The 21,445-nt window shown below is 36.9% G+C and overlaps 1 protein-coding gene across 10 annotated transcripts in view; it reads left to right on the forward strand.

Moving 5' to 3' along the window:
- Positions 1–21,445, forward strand: part of PPP2R2C (protein phosphatase 2 regulatory subunit Bgamma) — a 191,818-nt gene that overhangs the window by 133,421 nt on the left and 36,952 nt on the right. For all 10 annotated transcript variants that reach the window (XM_027642806.1, XM_027642807.1, XM_027642810.1 and 7 more), the window contains 4 exons: positions 1,812–1,909; positions 2,510–2,675; positions 6,813–6,925; positions 8,188–8,365. In XM_027642806.1, the coding sequence (XP_027498607.1) occupies positions 1,812–1,909; positions 2,510–2,675; positions 6,813–6,925; positions 8,188–8,365 (555 nt within the window). The remainder of the gene's footprint in view (positions 1–1,811; positions 1,910–2,509; positions 2,676–6,812; positions 6,926–8,187; positions 8,366–21,445) is intronic.

Consider the following 21,445-nt stretch of genomic DNA (forward strand, 5'->3'; position numbering starts at 1 on the left):
AAGCAGTATGAATGAACTTCACACACCAGAAAAGTTGATTAGACTTTTAGATTAAATAAAAAAGGCATTTTTTTTTTCAAACTCAACCCATCCCAAGCCCCAGAGCATCACCAACCATAACCAGAGTCTCTCTACTCTTCTGTACTCTAGTAAGTGTAGAGTTATTGTGGTTATTACCTATGAATTATGCAGTCTGTGGAAGTGCACATTAAAATCAAATACCATTACCTTTGATAAGCTTTGCGTTCAGACCCAAACTATTGTAAATCTTCATGTTCCATTTTTCTCAAAGTCTACACATCCATAGATTTTATTTAACAAACAAGAAAATTACATGCTTTAGGATTCCCCTTTCTTCCTTTATATAGGTAGTAGGGAAGGAAAAAGGGAGGAGGATTGGTTTGATTTAGAAGGACTTTATGGTGAAGATTTCTTAAAAAAATAAGATATTTTTCTTTACTGTGATTGGAGTAAAGTTTTCCTTTTTTAAATGATAAATTGTTTATAATATTTGAGTAAGAATCTGGCTTTTGGGTGGCTGTGTTGCTGATGAGAGCTACTGGCAGTAGAAGCTTTCTAACACTGAACTGCTAGTTTATTAAAAGAATAATGGGAACAGATGTTTTCAATTCATAAAATGTATCAAGTAAATGGTACATCCACTTGTTATTTCAATTCCTTTGAATTTTTGTGAACTCATTTGGGGCTAGGTTTTCAAAAGAGCTTAGCCACCGTCACTTCATTGTTCTCAGTATAAACTGATGGATGATGAACGTGTTTGGAAACTGTAGCTCTTTGTGCCTAAAGGGGAGCTCCTAACTACTGATGCTTCTAAAATCTGGCCCATGTTTCTGATGAGTGAATGCTGATCATTATAGAGGATTCAGACATGCAATCTCTGAGTAATACCCTGCATTTGCCTGTGATTGTATGTGTGATGGTTTCTTAATTTACTATTGCACTAGGCATTTTAATTTAAATTATGCTAATAGTGTAGGATTAACTGCGGATTATGATTCCAGCATGTACTGTCATTCAAACACAAGCACCAGTTCTTTTGCTCCTCCAGTCTCCCTCTCCCTCTCATCCTCACTTGTAGTAATTTGTGCTCAAGACTGGCCTCAGGTTTTGATGAGGTTTCTTGTTCAAGCTGATACAGTTGCTTACGGAAAGGCAGTTGTTGAAAATTAGAAAGAGTGAGCTTTCTTGTCGTCTGGTGACACATTTTTATGGTGCTGAAATGATTTTCTGAAACCAGTGATTTGAATGGGCTCTTGCCAGCACTGCACAGTGAAAAGCTCTGGTTTTGTCTTCATTCCTCAGTGGTAGGACAGTGTACATGTACTTTGCTTTTGCACTCTTGACTCAAACACATATTTGAGAAAACTAGTGCTAGGGGCTTATGTTAAAACCCTCATAAAGGTTGCAGAATAAATAATATGTGCAATGGGATTGAGATGTTACATTGTCCTTGTTACAGGAAATAGCAGGAGGCCACTTTTGTTGCTATTGCCAGTACTGAGATGGCTATTCTTGAAGCACAGCCTCTCCAGAGAGCTGCTTCAGTCCCAAACTGCAGATGTGCTGGAAACACAAATTTGCCTCATTAATGTTTGCACTTGTTTCATTGTGTAGCACCCTCAGATTCTAATGGCATGCAACCTGTTTGCATCAGTGACTTGCTGTTGAATTCATCTGTATCCCTTCAAATCCCTCATTTGTTGCATTTTTTGTGAAGTGCCTCATGTTTTTAGTGGCTTTGTGTTGTAGTAGCAGTCTGAAGTTTTCTTTTTTTCTTTTCCTTCCTCCAGCTGATATTATTTCTACAGTTGAGTTCAACCACACTGGAGAACTACTGGCTACTGGTGACAAGGGGGGTCGAGTTGTTATATTCCAAAGGGAACCTGAGGTATGTGAGTTGCCAATGTAGTCCTTAATAGTTTGATAAAACCTGGATTGAATTTTAATACCTTAATTGAATTGAATTAAAAAACTTGTTAATAGTCTCAAGATTCAGTAAAACAGAATATCAACTGTTTAGAAACAAAGTGAAAGAAGGATCTTTTCCTTGTAAGTTTGCTGTCCCAAACAAAAATGCTTCAAAGCTTCAAAATTCCAAATAAGAAAAAAAGTTATTTTTGTTTTACTTCTGCATTGTTTTAATAGCTTTTGCCTGATGATGGAACCATTCCATTTAAAACAATACCTTCTCTGTGGTACTTTTATGTTTCACTTGTAAATTCCATCCATCTGCAATGTCTTTTTTAGAAATCTTTCCTGAATAATTGACATTCCTTCAAAAATTCTGTCTATTATTAAATGCTGTTTCAATACTTACAGGAAATTTCATTCCTGTTGAAACAAGTCTGTCAATATCATGTTTTAAATGAGAAATGAAATTAACATCCAATATTTTTGTATTTATAAGACTGCCTATACACCTTTCCTAAGAGATGAAGAAATATTGCTCTCATAAACCGCATATTTTTGTTGTTCTTATTCTCCATAGAGTAAAAATGAGCCTTACAATCAGGGGGAGTACAATGTTTACAGCACTTTCCAGAGCCATGAACCTGAATTTGATTATTTGAAGAGCTTGGAGATAGAAGAAAAAATAAACAAGATCAAGTGGTTACCACAGCAAAATGCAGCTCACTCACTCCTATCAACAAATGGTAAGATAGATGAGAGTGTGCAGGACATACCAGTATTTGCTGTACTGTGTTTTAGTGCTGATGGTATGTGTTTGTTCGTGTTAATCTACTGTTTTAGAAATTTCCTCTTTCAGAGTTTACCAAGACTGTCATGCTGACTCTGTTATCTGTTATTTATGTATTTTACCCATAGAATCATAACCTTTTTCCTATTGATTATCCATTGACATTTAGAGAGCTGTCTATTTTTCTGTGAAGTGCTATCCTGAAATAGGTCTTGTGACAAAGGCATCACCACACTCAGCAGCTTGTGTTTTGCTGGGAATTTGGAATTTTGTCTGCTGTATTTGTCATAACCTTTATTATTTATAGATGTGTAAATGAAGGTAGGTGAGAGAGATGAATTTCTTTTTTTTTTCATTCATTATCATCAGAATGGTTTATTTAAGTTTTAAAGAGTTACACAAATCTTTGGAAGGCAGGAGGAATAATAATAGGATATTAATACTGACTCATATTTCTAAAATGTTTGACTATTGATTTATAAAGGCAGTATTATTCCTAAGAGGGGGTATGAGGACGTGAAATAGGGGGAAGAAACTGAATGTAACTAACATAGACAGGTGTCATTTAGGAAGCATTTGGACACCCTCAACCTTTATTACTGCAGATGATGCATGAGACAAAATACCTTATTTTAAATCTTAGATCTCATTGTAATAAGAAAATAATTTTTCTTGTAGAAGTTTGAGCATAATTAGGAATTGCTGATAAAATTATAGTGTAATCTGACCTCTGGGAATTAACATTTTAGTGCAAAGTGATTAATTCTAACTAAAATTTATAGCATTAAATAATATTTCCAATTATTCACAGATAGCAGTTTTTTAATGTTTTGTAGTTGTTTTCCTTAGGGTTGTCTTTGACTTTCTGGGGGCACTTGCTTATTTGGAATGAAAAGTATCTGTTACAGATAGGTGATTTGTGCTAATTTAATGATTAGTCAGCTTATTAAGAAGTTTGGGAGTTTGCTTCTGCTCTTCTCCCATCATCGAAATATCCCTTCTCTCTTCAGATAACTAAGAACGGCTTCTTCCAAGTCCATAATAAAAAACCAGATTATTAAAAGTAAATCTCTCCCTTTCCATTTTAAAGCTTGTTTTTAGAAACACAGAGGAATACAGTCAAGTCCTCAGATATGCTTCTTTTACACTTGGCCTAGTAGACCTTTATATCAGTCTTCTGGTTCATACCGTGATGAGAGGGGAGAAAAGAAGAAATAATCAGTGCTGCTGTGGGTTAATCCTGTTTGAACCAACACTGAGCAAGCCTAGGACCTGGCAAAATACTTTGGCCTCTGTTTTTCCCCCTTCTTAATTCTGGAGCATACCAGCAGGCTTCTTTGTTGTGAGGAGAACAGAAATGGTTCCACTGGCATAGGCTTTGGATTTTGGCTTTGAATTGCAAAACATTTGTGTGTGCCAAGGAGGATTCCTAGCTTCCTGACACCCCAGGGTTGAAGTCTGAAGATTCACCTCTTGGCATATTCTTAAAGATGGTTTTAACTTTAGGATACAGACGGCCCGTGATGGATTACTCACTCTCTCACAGATTACCTGTGAGAAGTCTTTGACAATGTATATCAATTCTATGCCTTTTAAAAGAGATAATTGTATGTTTCCTAACTTGTAGAGAACCAAGGCATTACCTGTTACACATGCTCATATTGGATAGGTTGTAGAAATATCTTCAATACTGGTTTTGTTTCCTAATTTCTGAGCCTGATATTTGAATGCAATTTTTGATATTTTACTCCCTTGTAGTTTAGGATCTAAAGCACAGTTTTGGTCAGAAAAATGAGAACTGTGATGCAACATCCTTGCTTTCTATGGGCACAGGTAGACAGTGCCCATTGAATTTGCTGGAAGGAGCATCCTGCTGTTTGGGAACATGAGGGAAGAGTTGGTCTAAATCTAACTCTCAATATGTGAGACTTGGCAGGACTGCACCTGCTCAGATCTGTTTCTGTCATTATAAGGAGGACTTTTGTCTGAAGCTGTTCCTGCACAGGTCACCTCTCTCAGAGGGGATCTTGGTTCCTTTCCAGTTCACGTGTTATCAGCAGGTTATCAGCTTAGCTTTGATTGCAGCATCTTAATTAACGGAGGCAGAAGGAAACCACCAAGGCTTTCAAATCCCTCTGTGGATTTGCGGTGCTTGCAGTTAGCAGTTTTGTAGTTTGCACTGTAAACTGAAATGATTTTGTACTATAATAATAAATTATTATGATTCATTGATATCTTCTGTATGAGAATGAATTGGGGCCATTTTCGATGTTAGCTACATAGGGTAGATCAGAATTTGGCCCATACAGTTCCTTTCATCTGAGGATTTCAGACTGCTTACCAGAATTAATTAATTTTAACTTCATAACACCCTTGAGACTGAATGCTTAACCTCACAGAGATGTTTCTATTTTTTCTATTTTGCAAAATATAAGCATACTTAAAATTTCTAAGGAATATTTGAAGTCCAGAGGTGGATGAAGAAGAAGAAAACCAGCATGTGATAACCTTAACTGCTACTAAAATAGTTTTCACTCAGAAAGGGATGGATTAATAGCAGTCAAGTCCAACAATGGAAAATCCTTTGTATTTTTTCTTATAATTCATTTTACAATTGCTGTATTTATAAATTTTTGTCTAGATAAGCAGAAATGCACTGTTTACGTGTAATAAAAATCCAAGTGGATGACATGGCCTATATGTATTTTTAGTAATTAATTAATGTGATATACAATACAAATGAAATTTATTGAATATTTAAGTGAACCTTTTTAGTTGCAGATTGAAGTAACTTCTTGTTCTGTAGATTGATCAGTTGTAATTTCTTTTTTGCTTGTAAATTAGCACATCAATATCATTAGGAGATGCATAATAGTAAAAAAACCTGAGTAATGGAGGGATTGATTTTGGAAAGAAAAAAGTTCAAAGTTATAGTTGCTATAGAAATGCAAATCAATTCACGTATTCATATATCCTGCCTTTAAAATGATTTGTACTGGCATTTGAAAGAATATTTGGATCACCACACTGCAGAAATAGTTATGCTCCACTATGTACTTGGGGATAGAGGGGGAAAGGAACAAAGTGGGCTGAAATCAGAAATGGTGCAGGAACTGAGGTTAATAAAAGCTGTGGTGGCAGCTGAAGGACAGAAACTTTGGAAGGACTTTGGCTGCTCCACAAGCAGATGAGCGAAACAACTGTTAGAATCTCAAGGAGAGATGTTTTTTGCAGGAGAAGAATTGGCATTGGAAGTGCTAAGGTTGGCAGGTTGGAAGCACAGCCAGAGTAGGAGTGGACAGTCAATTTTAGGGAAATCTTCAGCTTCAGCTACTATGTGGTGTGAAATGTTTAAAACATGTTTTTTGGCTCCAGAGGCTCTTTGAAAGGCATCATTATTCTATCATCATATTCTTTTCCCATCATGAAAAAAGGAGAGTAGATTTTATTCCATTCAATGCAAGATTAATGTATTTTTCTCCTCCCTTCTCTCTCTTAGCATTACAACACAGTTCTCTTAGTTTTCGGGTTTTTTCCCTCAGTTCTTCCTCAGTTGCTTTCCTTTAGGAGGAAGAAATGTCTCGTTTTTCACACAGCCTTTCATTTGCTGGAGCTCCTGATGTTACACCAGTGCACCACTGCCTGTTTCCACAATGGGCCAGGCAGGGATCTTTGGCCTGTCTCTCTACTCCATGCTCTTCTTGTGTTGTTTATAAGTAGCCTATCAAACTGGCTTTAATATCAAACTGGTTTTAGCATCAAGATTATTTCCTTGCAGAGTCAAGTTGTCAAACTGAGCTTCGGCAGTGAGCATTGAGTGGTTTGGGTTTGTTCCACCTGCAAACTGCCAGGTTGGATACATGAGCAGTATGTGCTCTACATGCTCTACATGGTCTGTCCTGCCAGGAACCTCTTGGTTTGAAGGTATTTTTTTCTGTTGGCAACATTTTCTGGATGTGCAGAATGAAGTACCCAGACTGTTTAAGCACAGGACTTGTCTAAACCAAGGTGTAAAAATTTCTTTAAGGAATATGTTGTGAAAGGTGAGTAACCACATTCCTGTGCTGATAGTTGTTTGTCTTTTCTTTTATAGATAAAACAATCAAGTTATGGAAAATTACTGAAAGAGATAAGAGACCAGAGGGGTACAACTTAAAAGATGAAGAAGGAAAACTTAAAGATCTTTCTACAGTAACATCACTGCAGGTAAGCTGCTGTTCATGTCCAATTTCCAGTTGTTTCTGTAAGAAGAAGGGAGTTCTAACTCGGTAAAAAAGTTAAATATCCAGTCTAAACTTCTCCACTGCAACTGGAGCCCATTTCCTTTTGTCCTGTCACTTGTTTCTTGGGAGAGGAGACCAACATCCAGACGTTAACATACTAGATTTTTGCTCTCAAATTTTATTGGCGAATTCACTCCAGGGGCTTTGGCAAAGGAAGTGGCTAAAGGTTAGAACTGGGAGGTTATGTTGTATAAACACTACTATTTCTTTATTATTGAAAACAAACAACCTCCATCTCCAAAACAAGCCAATATTATCTATTGTGAAAAAAACCTCCAAAGTGTAAAAATGACTACGGTAATGGCATATTTATCTATTCAGTATGATTAGGCAAACAAAACCATTCCAGATTGTTTATAGTCTGAGAATTCAAAGTTTGGGTGAACTATTGCTTTTTTCCTTTAGTAGAACGCTAAACTCAAGTATTTAACTGCTCCATATTCCTCTTTAAACTACCTTGTGGATTGATGTAGGATAGATTGCTTCTAATGCACGTTCAACAACATTGAATAGTCCCAATCATGGGCCACAGCTTTACATTGTTTAATGCTTTATTGATAGGGAATAAATTGAGTGTCTGCTTTTTGAAGCATGACATTGAAGTGACACACAGGGAAATAAAGAGGGCACATTGATGAGTGATAATCTGTGCTATTGGCTTTTCAGGGGTATGTCTGTATGTACAATATGTCAATACACATGTTGGCTTTGTTTTCCAAGACTCTGTTTATTATGTTTTCTGAGATTATAACCTTCTCACCACTTGACTTTTTTGAAAGAGAGACATCAAGTAGCAAAGTAAATACTGTTAAGTGATTTACAACTAATGGCAAACTCTTTAGCAAAATACTAGTACTTCACTGCTTGCCAGACCCTCCTACATATGTGAGACAGTTGCTCCTGTTGTGGGACTGACCTGTTGTGTGGCAGCTGCCAGTCCTTCCCTTCTCATAGTCTAGGTTCTGCCTGGCTCTCCATGGCTCTTATGTCTCTCTTTTCCTCCTTGGCAAGAAAGGCTTTGCCCAGCAATTCATCCATGGGGAAATTCAGCTTATGCACAGTCGAGAAGTTTTATAATATCATAGTCTTTGAATGCTTTCTCTCCACTGAAATTCTCATCATCTTAGCAAAAGATTATTTAAAATCTTACTCCCTTTCTGGTTTGTGTTTTGGTTTTTTTGGCAGGTGCCTGTATTGAAACCTATGGATTTGATGGTAGAAGTCACTCCCCGGAGAATCTTTGCTAATGGTCACACCTATCATGTCAACTCAATATCCGTCAACAGTGACTGTGAGACATACATGTCAGCGGATGATCTCAGGATTAACCTCTGGCATTTAGCTATCACAGATAGGAGCTTCAGTATCCTTTATTGTGATTCCTTGCTCAGTGTTGATGTTATTAGTAGGGCTTAAGAGAGCTGTTTTAAAATATTTTTTCTGCAATTTTTAAAATATACCTTTACTTATCAGAATCCCTGGAGTATTTGTAACAGAAAATGCTCAGATATTGTAAGACACAGCTAAGAGATTACAAAAGTCAGGGAATTTTATATGAAAAATAACAGTCTTGGAGTTGGTTAATGGCAAGTAATAGGAAACTAATGCCAGCTGAATGGTAACTATCCACCTGACTAGAATACTCTATTCTAGTATAGAGATTTCCCACTGAGCTACGCCACCTTGTTTTGCTGCAAGGTCAGTCTTTACCCTGCCCCTGCCCCCAATTCCCATCATCCTGCTTCCCTGAAGCCTAATGCCAGAGATGTGCTCAGTTTGGGGGTAAGGCTCAAGTGCTTTATGTGAGTTGTGTCTGTGATTAATGCAGTCATTGCTGTATCAAGTGCTGATGTTATCCTGAAAGCCGTGCTGTGGAATCATTCCAGCCATCTGTGAGGGTGCCCCTCTCACTGCAACAGGGTGGCTTGGAGGGGGAGCAAAAGGAAATGTAGCCAAGAAAAGTGATTCTCGGTGTTTTGCAGAACATAAATACACTGGTGAGAAGAGAAATAGGTTATGGGGCCAGCTCAGAATGTTGTATTCCTTTGATGATTTCTTTTTGAATGGATCAAAAGGAGTTAGAGGAATATTTCTCCGTGGATTTATCTGAGGGACTATTAGATGTCAAAGTGGAGTTGTCCTGCTAGGGGAGATTTCCTAAAAGAGAGCACCAATGTGATGGGGTGTTCTCCTTGTCTCTAGTGATTGTATTTCTTCCTTTGTGGGCCAAGCCATCTGTGAAACTTAACCCATGCTTTGCAAATGTCACAGGAAACATGTTCTTTAAATCAAACAGCTCTTAATGTCCTTAAAAAATGACCTTCGCCAGATCAAGTGACAGGTGTCTGTACCCCGGGGATTGTAGTGAATACCTCCTCAATTTATTTCCAAACTCACATTGTTTTTCTGTCTTTTGCCTGTCTAGATTAAGCAAGCTAAATGGTGCCCTCTTTAATATGACTGTCCATAAAGGAAACATTTATGTGTGGTTCTTCAAATCCAGCTGTGTCTGCCTCAATATCCAGGCAACTGTGCTTCCATTCTTTAGTAAGAACAGAGTGGGAAAGTTATTTGCCATCATGCATGTGTGGAGTAGCAGTGTGGCTCCTGACAGTGTCTTCACAGTAGCTCCAGTCTCTGTCCTGGATACTTTTACTTTTACTGTGTGTTCTCCTCTACTGTTTATCCTCCTCTTTCTTCTAGGGCAGAGCAGTGGGTCAGACCAAGCACAGCAACCTCTCTGTCATTTCCCACAGTAGGAGCTTACTGACAGAAATATCAACCCCAAATGAATTTTTAAGTGCCAAATATGGGTAAATCCTTGAAAATCGGAGACTTGCTATGGAGTATTGATACAATCAGAGCAAAAGCTTGTGAATATGCTAGTGTAAAATAATTCTTAGCATTTCTGCAAAGCTTTTTATCTTCATGTCCTTTATATACACTGGTCAGTTTATCCTTACAAAAGATTAACAGACTAGTAGATAGATAAATTTGTCTACTATTTTGTGGATGAGGAAACTGAGGCAGAAAAACAAAAGAAATTGTTTATGAGAACTACATTTCATAGCCCCGATTAACAACATCTCATTTGCCCTTTTTGTGAAAACACTTGTATGCAGGCTTCAGAAGCACTTGGCCTCCCATGGTGTTTCAAATTCTAGCAATATCCTGGGAAAGAGCTGGAAAACAGGCTAAGTCTGGAACAGTGTGGATAGCAAAATTATTTGAGATTAAATAACTGTTTAGGATCTTATGGCTTCTACTCCTGTGTGTTCAAACTGCCACATTTGGTGACGGCTGCATGGACTCTGTTTCAAGCATTAACACTCCTGTTGTTGAATATTGACTGATAAAATGTGTTTTAAGGTTTCAGATTGATTCATTGATTTAACTCGTAAAACATGATACAATTTATAGTAACAGATTCCATTTCTGAGTATGATCTTAAGAGTGATGATGAGAGGGAAATTAAGAATGTATTTCTGAACTTTAGGATAGGAAACTTTTGCTGTATCTGAGACAGTGGCTTTGAGATACTTATGCAGATGGCTTGGGGATACTTATATGGATGACTTTGGGATAACTGGATTTCTGTCTTGGATTTGGATGCAGATATTGCTGCTTCTTTTAGATACGCTTGAATGAACATGTATGAGGATTGTGATGAGAGAGTTTAGGCAGTGATAGGAGAGAACACTAGGTAACATTTTGCTAGGGGCAAAATGTTCTTGCTAAGCTGGCCGTGGTGGTAGCAGATTGGCTTTTGTGGCTGGATATAAGTATGTATTCAAGAGAGCAGACTGAGTCAAATAGGCTCTATCTAGTTCTGTTTCTGTACTCAATTGTCAAAACCAGATCATCAGGCAGATTACTTTTACTGAATTTTTTGATAAACAGAAAAGTTGACATAAATGTTCCAAGAGAGGGTGAGGTAGTTACAGAATATTACTCATACTGAGAAATTAACTGGGAGACCGTGACAACTGGAAGAAGGGGTTGAGCAAGTTAAACTTGCATCAGTCTTTTCAGAGGTATCTTTCTGTCCATATAGAGTCCTCTAAGTCCTTGTAAAATTGCAGAGACATGTTTTCCCCTGGATAAGAACATCTGTCCCTGAAACTGCATTTCTGTCCATAGAAAACCAAGTTACATAGAAATCTCCTGGAAGTCATTGAGTTTCTGGTAAAAACATTGGGTGTGCCAGTTGCAATTAGGGCTAGACATATTAAGGTGAAAAAATTCTACCAAGCAAACAGTTTAAATTATAAATGAATGTTGCTGGGCTTGGTGCCTTCTGTTACACATTTAGGGAGGAGGAGGCTGCGGTAGTTTTAAAAATGCTTGCTTCACATCTTTTTACTAGATGCAAAAGGGAAATGAAGCATCTTGCTGTTTTACATTCAAGACTTGATTCCTTGAAATACATGTTCAAAACAATAAATAGAAAACATTTTGGTTTGAAGTGGCATTTGTTATTAAGGGATCTGGCGGGATGTGTGTTTGTCTTTCTACTTTCCCTCAGAGGCAGCACTGCTACATATAGTGACCTACAATCTGTTTACCCAAGAGGCTGTTTGTGACAATGACACAAACAAAAAATACAGTGCTAGAGTTTCTGGACATTCAGCTCATGTCTGAACACCTTTGCAAATTGCATGGAAAACACTGGAGAAAGTAAAGTACTTTGTCTTGTAGAATTTTATTTGAGAACAGTTGGGTTCTAACCCAACTTATTTTAGCAGTTTTACAAATCTCTCAGAGTTGTTCATTTCTTTGAAAAGAGAGAGAGCAATGGAGATCTTAAGTGAATTCTCTTTCTATCGTCTTTGGAAAATATTTTAGATCAGCTTTGCAGAATTTGACTGGAATGTTTGCCTTAGGCAAATAAAATACAATTAATGCTTTTCTGGTTTGCTCTTGTATTAACATAAACACTAACTGGGTTAAAAAGCAGACAACTGAGTTTATGCTACGCCTGGTAAATTTTAATGAGGAATATGCAAGACTTCTGTACATTGCTTCCCACTTGCAAGCAGATTTGCTCAGTATCATTTGGGCAGGAGGAGGCAGGGGAGAGGAGGAGGTGAGAGGGGGAAGATCAACTGGTAAGTAATTGCATGTATTAGGATTTTCTTCAGCAAAAGCTTTAATGTGTTTCGCTGTGTTATGGAGAGTGAGAGTCAGTGTCCTTAATTATGGATGATATTCTGCACTGGAAAAGAAGTAAGGTTCAGGTTGCTGTATTTGTTAATGTTTGGTCTGAAATGGCTTAGCAGTGTTGCCCATAGCTTAAGCCATTAGATAAGTCATCTTGGGTGTAGTGAACGAGAAAAAAGGACTGCTGGGAGCATACTGATAAGGCTTTCTTGCCATCAGCAGCAATCTTTGGACTATCTAGCTGCACTAAATATTCTTTATGAGAATGTATTTGGATTGCTCACAGAACTATGTAGCTCATAGCACTTGAACTCCCTTCATTTCCTGGTAGCACACTATTTCACTCTAGAGGCTGTCATGGCATTGCTATGGAAACAACATCGCAGTTTCCAGCATGTGCTCATCTTGAGACTCATCTTGACTAAAATACTCATTTCTCAGTCAGATCAATATAGTCCAGGGTTATCCTGTTTTAATAAAAAATTCCTTCTTCTATGTCCCGAAAGGCTTAAGCTAATTAGCAAATCACCATAGGGCCTTCTTATAGTCTAATGTATTCTGGTATTTGAAGCATATCATGGATAGGCAGATTGTTAGGCACCACATCTTGGGAAAATGAATTTACTTAAGAAGTAAACAACAACAGGAAAAGAATTAGAAAAAACAAAATAACATGGTACACTGATGGAGACCAAGTCTGTGGCAGGCGCTGTGCTTCTGAATGTAGTGCATATATAGGGCATATATGAGATCTGGGAGCAGCCCCTAGGCTGGGGAAGATAATCAGCCTTGCAAAATCCCTGTTACCTGCCTCAGTGCTTGGTATTTGAATGCTAAACTGAAAGCAGATCCGCAGTATTCTCTTGGCATTTGTGGAGCAAGTTTATACCCTTGAGTAAGATAAGGCTGTTTCTATAAAAATGCCTCAGCCAGGATGACTGTGCACAAGCTGTGTGCACAAGGATGCTTTTTCTGTGCTCTCAAAAAAATGTCTGCACTGTGTGAGAACCTGCTGCCACCCCCACCCACAGCACTGTTTTCCTGCAGAATAGACTTTCTGTTTGGGAGATGGCAGATATCATTTCTCTTTTGAGAGCTCTGCATAATACATATTAGCACTTCCTATTCTATCAAGAAAAGTCTATCAATCTGCATCATGTATTTAAAAGGTGTATGTTATACCATGGAGTCATATTCCAGCTGAGTTGCTACTAGCAATATTTGAGTAGCTTTTCCTCAAATTTTTGTTTTTCTTTTATTCTTTACTTTCTAGAGTCTCTCCTTCTCCCACGTGCATTCTCTATCTCTCTCTCCTTTAAGGGAGAATGAAGATGTCTGCAAAGCTAAAATCAGGTCTGTAAGTTAAAAGTAAGGGATTGCAATGGTACTAGGTATACTGATCTATCTCATGGTTTGGCGAGCTCTTTTAGTCTGACTATTGAGAAATGATTGCCTTGCCTTTCTAATTAAAACACTCCTACGGGAACAGCTGAGGGGAGAAAACTTTCAACAAACTGATTGGACTTAGGGTTGATGTGATGCACACTTTTTTCAGCAGGAGAATAGTGGCCTTCTACTACAAATTAGAATTGACAGTAACAAAGATTTTGACATGTAGCTCACACCTGAATACTGTCAACTGCAGGTTTTATGTGATAAACATTTTGATAAATTTTGAATTGTGCTCTGAGGTAAACTACTGGAAATGCTGTCTGAGGGCTCCAGTGCCCCATCTTGCAAAGCTATGGGGAAGAACAATATGTAGAGGAAAAAAAAAAAAAAAGATTAAATTCTACTGCATGAAACTTGAGAATACACGAAGTCCACACCAGATATCAATGCTTAACTGTTAGATTCTTTGCTGCATTGCCATTTCTCATCTGCTTATCATTACATTGTAAACTGGTCATGATAGAGATCCTCAGTATTACTGAAGTGCTTGATGTACTTCACACAACTAAATGCTTTGCAATTAAGGTATTTTAAAATAACTAACAGAATTTTGAGGTTAGTCTTAGCACCACTTTATACACAGTTTAACAAAGACTGTGAGAGCCAAATAGGCTTGCTGGAATTTTGACTCAGAATCTGACTGTTACCCAGTGAGATTACACTTTCCATTGCTTCCATCTGTACTCTAATTCTGCATTAGGTGAGATGACAGACTTTTCAGGAGAGAGAAATCCTGTAAAAATGGTAACAGAGGTGAAGAAATGCTAGGAAAATGGTTTTGTTTTGGAGAAATACAAATCAATGCTCTATAGAGATTTCTTAACTTCCAGAATGTAATGAGATGGAATTTCACTGAGTACCAACAGAGGTTTTCTGTTAGGGATCACTTATTTTAATGGACAGAGAAAAATAATTTACTGTTTTTCAAAAATACATGACAATTCTAAGCTTGCAGAAGGTAGTAAGAAGCAAAAACTTGGTTGTCTAGAGAGATGAATCTTTACCTTGCTGGTGCTTAGCATTTAGCCATTTGATGATGAATTTAGGAAAAGAGTTGTAGTCCCTAAGCCTCCTTGTCTCTCTCAAGAATTTTCAATTTATGTTACTCTTATCTGAAGCAAAAAATAAAAGGAAAGCTTCTTCATTTCAAAAATTACTGTAGTAGATGGAAATTCATTGTTATCTATTTAGCAACAATTAGCAATTTACTTCAGGTTGTTTTAAAGTGATCTGACTCTCAAAGCTCTGCAAAATGGCAGTTTTCATTGACTTTGTCTTTTAACTTTTGGGTTTGAGATCTTTCAGTTTAGAGTAGTTGTGCATTGAAAATAAATTATTTAGGAATTGCCTATGCAACTGCAGATACCAAATCACCTGGTAACTTGAGGATCATTTACACTGGTGTAGTTCAGTAATTAGTTTTGCTAAGACATAATGAATAGATTGGCAGCAGGTACTGTATTCTTATATAGTTTTTATTCCTAATGCTCATTATTTTTATGTCAACAAAGATGTGTATGAGTGGCAGCAGATCACAGGTCATATACTGAGGCTCAGGACAGGAACAAACTCCAGCATAAAGCTTATAAAGTGCTGCTGATGGGATCAACACAAAGTGCTGTCCTGTATAGTTATGATGGTGCTTCTGGGTACTTAAGAGAATTATTGAAATCATAAAAAAGAGCCCCTCATTTCTGGAAAGATTCTTTGCATTAAGTAAGCAGAAAGTATAAACAATTCATACAGTCTTTTTCTGAGGTCTTTTTCAGATGTCTCAGAAAACTAGAGAATGAAGTTCTAGTTTGTAGGGAGGCCTGAGATGTCTTTCATATCTGTCTAAAGTTTTCATGTGTTATCCATACTGACTTAAAGCTTAACTAATGCATCAAGTTTTTAAATGCTTGCCTAATTTAGGCTCTTCCATACAGTATTTTGAGCTTTTTCAGTTAGTATTGTGGACCTGAGAAAGCAAGTATGACTATACCATTTGATCTAACTATAGTAGTTATTGAAGAGAAAGATGTTTTGCTACTGCCAAGGTGAAGTACATATACATTATTTCTTGTCTAAAGTACTGACCTGCAAAAATTCTGATAGTCTTCTTTTATTTTCCTCTTGGTAGGCATATTTCATGCAATCGTTGATTGCATGAAAGTAAAAAACATTTTGTGTTTTCTTTAGTTTTTGGAAGGACTTCTGATTGTACTGAGAAGGTCACAAATAGTGATACCCAAAATAAACCCAACTGGAAATCAAGACACAGATTTGTAGTCAGGTATTTGAATTCCCAAATATCACATTTATACATCGTCTGAGGATGAGATCCAAGAACTAGGGAGAGTGCTGAATCTTTGTTAGTGAATATTAGAGTTAAAGTAAAGTAAAGTAAAGTTAAATCAATATTTTTGGAGAGAAAAGTATACTGAAAGGCATTTTAGCCTCTTTTATATTTTTTTCATGCATCACTTTGCATTTACTTTATATGATATTTGTAACATTAAGCCTTAAACTGATAGCTTAAACAAAGTAAAGAATTTTCAGTTTTAAACAAAATAACTCTTGTGACCCTTCTAACCAAAACCATCCTATGATTCTATAACCATCAGAATAAGGATTTTAGAAATGTGGTAGCTGGGAGACTCATAGAATCACAGAATCATAAAATGACCTGGGTTGGAAGGGACCTTATGGTCATCTAGTTCCAATCCCCCTGCCATGGGCAGGGACACCTTCCACTAGACCAGGTTGCTCACAGCTCCTTCTGGCCTGGCCTTGAACACTTCAAGGGATGGAGCATCAAACTTCTCTGGGCAACTTGTTCCAGTGCCTCACCATACTCACAGTAAAGATTTTTTTCCAAATATCTGGTTTAAGTCTAGTCTCTTTTAACCTAAGTTGTCATCTTCTCTGAACTGTATAGAATCCTGATAGTAAATGGAGCCTTTCATGAACTCTCAACAGACTCATTTGTAAGAAAAATTCTGCATGTCCCAAGTGTAAAGTGCCAAGAGAGAACTGCATTTTTAGCATCACTGAAGTGGCTTTATCTTGTAGACACTAACATAGATGCTTGTTAGCTTCTACAACAGGCACTGACTTGGTTCGTCGGCTTCTGTTAAGGTAAGAATATGTCCAGTTCAGTTACAGTATTATTTCTGATCTGTTCATCACCTGTTGTAGAATATATTAATTGAGTACAGCTTTTAAACTTTTCAGAGTAGGAACAGTTGTATGTTTATATATAAATCTTGTGCAGATTGCAGTCGTTACAACTAGCTGTGTAATTCAAATAATAGATAATAATTATAGCAGTAAGGCTGTGTGAGTGGGGTCTGTAAGGACCTTACAGATTATTTGTTTTCACGAAATACAGAGAAGTCTCAACATCCGTTAGGAAGACGTCTAAGCATCTCTAAGTCCAGATTTAGGGAGCTCTGAAAACAGTGATTAAATTTGCAAAAGTGGTCTTTCAATACTTTCAGGACTTCTGTTAGGTTTTGCTAGAGGACACTCTTTTATCCTTATCAGAAACAATTACTTTTAACTATCCTTGCCACCTTAAAATGACTCCTGTCTCAGGAATTTGACTGTCAGCCAGTCAGAGAGAACTGGATGACAGAGCGTGACTCACAGCCAAAGGAGGAGTATCAGAGCTAGTTAAGCAGTATTTTAGCATTGAATGCCTGTCTGAGACCTTCCTGCCATACAGCTGAAATGTACATTGCAACAAAAGCAAACAGTGCATGGCTGGAGTGTATGGTGTCAATGTCGTCAGGACATGGGATAATGCTATGGAAATATTCCCTATCTAGCCATCCTCTAAAATAAATAAATTGGAAGATTTGAGTCTGGCTGTGAAAAAATAATTACAGCTGAGGCCTTTATGTTCTTGGCAACAACCAGTCTCTTCCTTTTTCTGGAGTTGCTTTTAAAGAAGTTAATTTAAGGTGATTTGAGCATAGCTATAGCCTTGGGATAATTACTGCACTGCAGATTTATTGTTTAATAAAAAAATTAATTTGTGAATCAGAATACATAATTTTCTTACTTATCACTCCTGTCCATACACAACTTGAATGAATACGTATGTGATTACGTTATTATTTTAATGGATTTCTTTATCTGGCCCTCTGTCTTCTCTAATGCAGTTATCCCCAAATAGAGACCCATATCTATTATTTAGTTTCTGCAGAGGTAAGGAAAAACATAGCCAGAGGCATTAGAATACTGTTGCTTTTTAAAAATGTATAGTGAATTGCAAAAAGGAAAACCAAAATGGACTGGAGTTACTGCAAATAATAAAGAATAGTGTGAAATCATGAGCCCGTAAAAAACATTTCAGCATTCTTTAATAGTACATTAAAGACCTCAGCTGGGATTGCACTGAATTCATGTGTTTGTAGAGTGATCCAGGCAATGCAACTACTGGAGAGACTTAGAAATTTTAAAATAGGTGCAAACATGTCTTTTCACAGATCTCCACAGAGATTAATTGGGACTGTAGCAAACAAGTTACTATTTTGTAGCAGGAATGCCTTTTAAAATGCCACTATCTCAAACTTTCTCAAGTTTATTGCTATCAAAGAGAGGAAGAGCACAGTAGAGCTGAAATGAATGTTAGCATGAAATAGAATTTTCAGGTTTTATCCAGAATCTGCAATCCTTAGCAGAGAGGGACTTGGGAACTATGGCATGGAATATTAAATTACAGATAAAGGGTCATGTCATGGAACCGATACTCATCTTAGTAGCACTCACATTTTTAGTGTAATGTGACTGCAGTCAATGAAGTTATTCCTGTGGAAATGGGTAACAGGATTCAGTCCAAGATTTATTGTCTTACTAATTTTATTTCTTCAGTTGATGAGTTTTAATCAGTATGGTGTCGTTGTGGAAGCTTTTAAATTGCCTGCTTCTGTTTCCCTCTGGATTAATTTCTCACTGAAGCATTTTGAGAATGAGCCATTCTCTGTTGTCACAGGTGCAGGTGGTGTATCCAACTTGAAAAACATGTATTATGAATTTATTGAAAGTTAGACAAAAAACCCATTTACACAGTTCTAGGTACAATTATCCGAAAAGATAATGTATAAATAATTTAATCACGTCTGCCAGAGGGAAGAATTCTCTTAAATGAGTCTAATTATTCTTGTTCCCGTGTGAGTTTGGACTTGAAATTAACCTTGCAAAACACAATCTTTTGCAGAGTATTAACATAAAGAAGAAGAAAATAAAACTTGCTTTGCTCATTAGCTAAAATATCTTGAAGAGTGTTCCATGTAAGAACAGAGATGTCATAAAAACACTCACATGGTCATCTTAGGTATTATAGAACTTGAAGTCTGTACTCTGTGTTCTATGTGAGTCATCAAAACCTGAGATCTTGGAATCTTTTCTCACTATTGAAGTAGCCAGAGCACTTTTCATTAATGCAGACATTGCTTTCTTTTCTGTTGTCGTAATAGAAACTGGTAAGGACTGCATGTGAAATTGTAGTAGTTAAAGTAGGTCACTTTTGGCCTTTGGAATAGAAATGCTCTGTAAATAAAGGCCATATTAACTTTCACGAAGTTACACCAGCAGAGTTAAGAACAAGTCTAAAACGACTGTTTTGCTACTGACTAGAAGTTACCTGACTTGTTTGGAATCAGTGTTCTGAAAGCACATCAAGCAAATAGACAAAAAGCTGTGAATATTTAACCCTCTTTGCTTTGGAAAATAATCTTGGTGTTTCAAACTCCCAGAATGGAATTTCTCTGCAGTGCCTGGAGACCAAGCTGATGGGTGTTTTTGTAAATCTTTTCAAATAAATTAAGCAATTAGGATATAAGTCCTGCCCCAAGGTTTTGATCAGGTGTCTTATGTAATGTAATATAAACGATTTGAATGTAAGCTTTTATTAGGATTTTTATAGCAGCTATTTTTTAGAAGTGTCTGCCTATTTTTGAAGATAGTTTTATTTCACTACTCCCATAACAAGCATACAGGAAAGAGGAAGAGCTTTATGTTCTAAAAAGCACTTCTGGCTAGCAAAATTTAGCAAAAAATGCATCCTTTGTGACTTGAATTGCAACTTCAGTTAAAATACAGATTTATTCTGCTCTATTAGGGTGCAAATATTACTGTATTGGGGTTTTTCTGGAAGGTATATGAAGAAATAAGTTGCCTATTAGGAAAGAAAAATCCCCACCAAAATGCTCTGAGGAGTCTGTAACTGCCAGCTGGAAGTTGTGTGTCTGCTTTTTAAGAGACAGATCTTCCTGAGCTTCATGGCATTTTAATAATAATCAAGAAGAAATTTCTTGACGGGATTACCTGTTAGCACACAAGTTAATCATTTAAAAAAAAAAAAGAGGAAGAAAAGAGACATTTTATCTCTTATTTCCAAGTTATGTGGGAAACAATCCCTGGCTATTTTTAAGATGGAATTTGGGAAGTTATATATATATTGTATTTCTCTGTAGTACCAGGAACTCTATTCAGCAAACTACGTAGATCCCTCCAAGTTTTCTGTTAAATGTCTAATGGATTTCAGAGAAGCAGGTTTGTGAATGATGAGATTATATTGCTGTTGTTTATAAATTGTCCTTGCCTTATTAATGTTGAAAGTTGCACTCTTTTCTTGGAACCCTTGCTAGTATGTAGTACATGTTGCCATTTACTATCCTATGTAGAACAGAACTGCTGAAGAGAAGTTAAACTGGGAGACTTAGTAGGGCTCTTCTATTAATAATTTATATGTACCTGAGGTTCTTCTGGTATTTATATTCCAAATGTGGGACATTCAACATCCCACAACAGTTTCAGACAATTCGTATGCAAATGTGTTAACTGAATAAGACTTTGGAACCTTTCAGTGATTGAGTACCTTACACAGAGAAATGCAGATGCGCATTTATGAAGGCAGGTCTTCGTCTGTTGATTCATCCACTTAATTTTCCTTTCAGCTGTGTGTGTGCAGATAATGATTTCTTTGCTCTTGAAAATTTGAATCTGCATGTGGTTGTCACTAAAGCAGGCACATGACTGTGTCTACAGATGAAAATGCGGGCGTTCTGTTCAAAAAAACAAGCCAAAAATTCCATTCCTAAATAAATTAAAATTTTCCAGTATCAAATTCTAAATTCATTATTCTCTAAGTAAGTCACTGGTTGCAGTATGTATGAACAGGCCTATCTATGACAAAATTTGGATGTGACTTGCACCATTTTGCACCATTTTAAATGCTCTTTTTCCTAGCAGTTGCTAGCAATTGCTACTCTACAGTTCTTACTTTTAACGCTTATTCAAATGTTGCACCTAGTCCATAGACAGTTTCTCCTTACATATTAGGAGATATAAGGAGATATGTTTTTCTTCAACTTGCATACAGCAAAGTCTGTGATGTTTACTGTATGTATGGCAGTAAAAGCAATTTCCTGAAATTTGACAAAGTACATTTAAAATATATTGATTCTTTTTTAAAGTAATATTTATGTAATCAAGGTTTGGGGCTTTCTTGCTGCTATCTCTTTTTATTCTCCTAAGAGAATAGGAATGTGAAATAATTCTGACATTGCAAAGATCGGAATGAGATCTCTCAAATTCAGAATGAGTCTTTAGACTATTCTGCATTCGCGGGGGAGGAAGTTCCAAAAGACAAATGTAATAGTGAGAATAATAACCTCTCAAAACCAACTAACCAAGAAGAGAACTGAGCAAATACTGACATAGCTGGACTACTGTGGATAGGTAGGAGAGAGACCAACAGATCAGAATCCAGAGCTATTGCTCTTGCTGGCCCTTAAACTGACCTTTGCCACTTCATGCCTCAGTTTCATTCTCTGTAAAA

This window comes from Corapipo altera, unplaced genomic scaffold (assembly GCF_003945725.1).
Source record: "Corapipo altera isolate COAL_440 unplaced genomic scaffold, ASM394572v1 22, whole genome shotgun sequence".
In the NCBI taxonomy this organism is placed as follows: Eukaryota; Metazoa; Chordata; class Aves; order Passeriformes; family Pipridae; genus Corapipo; species Corapipo altera.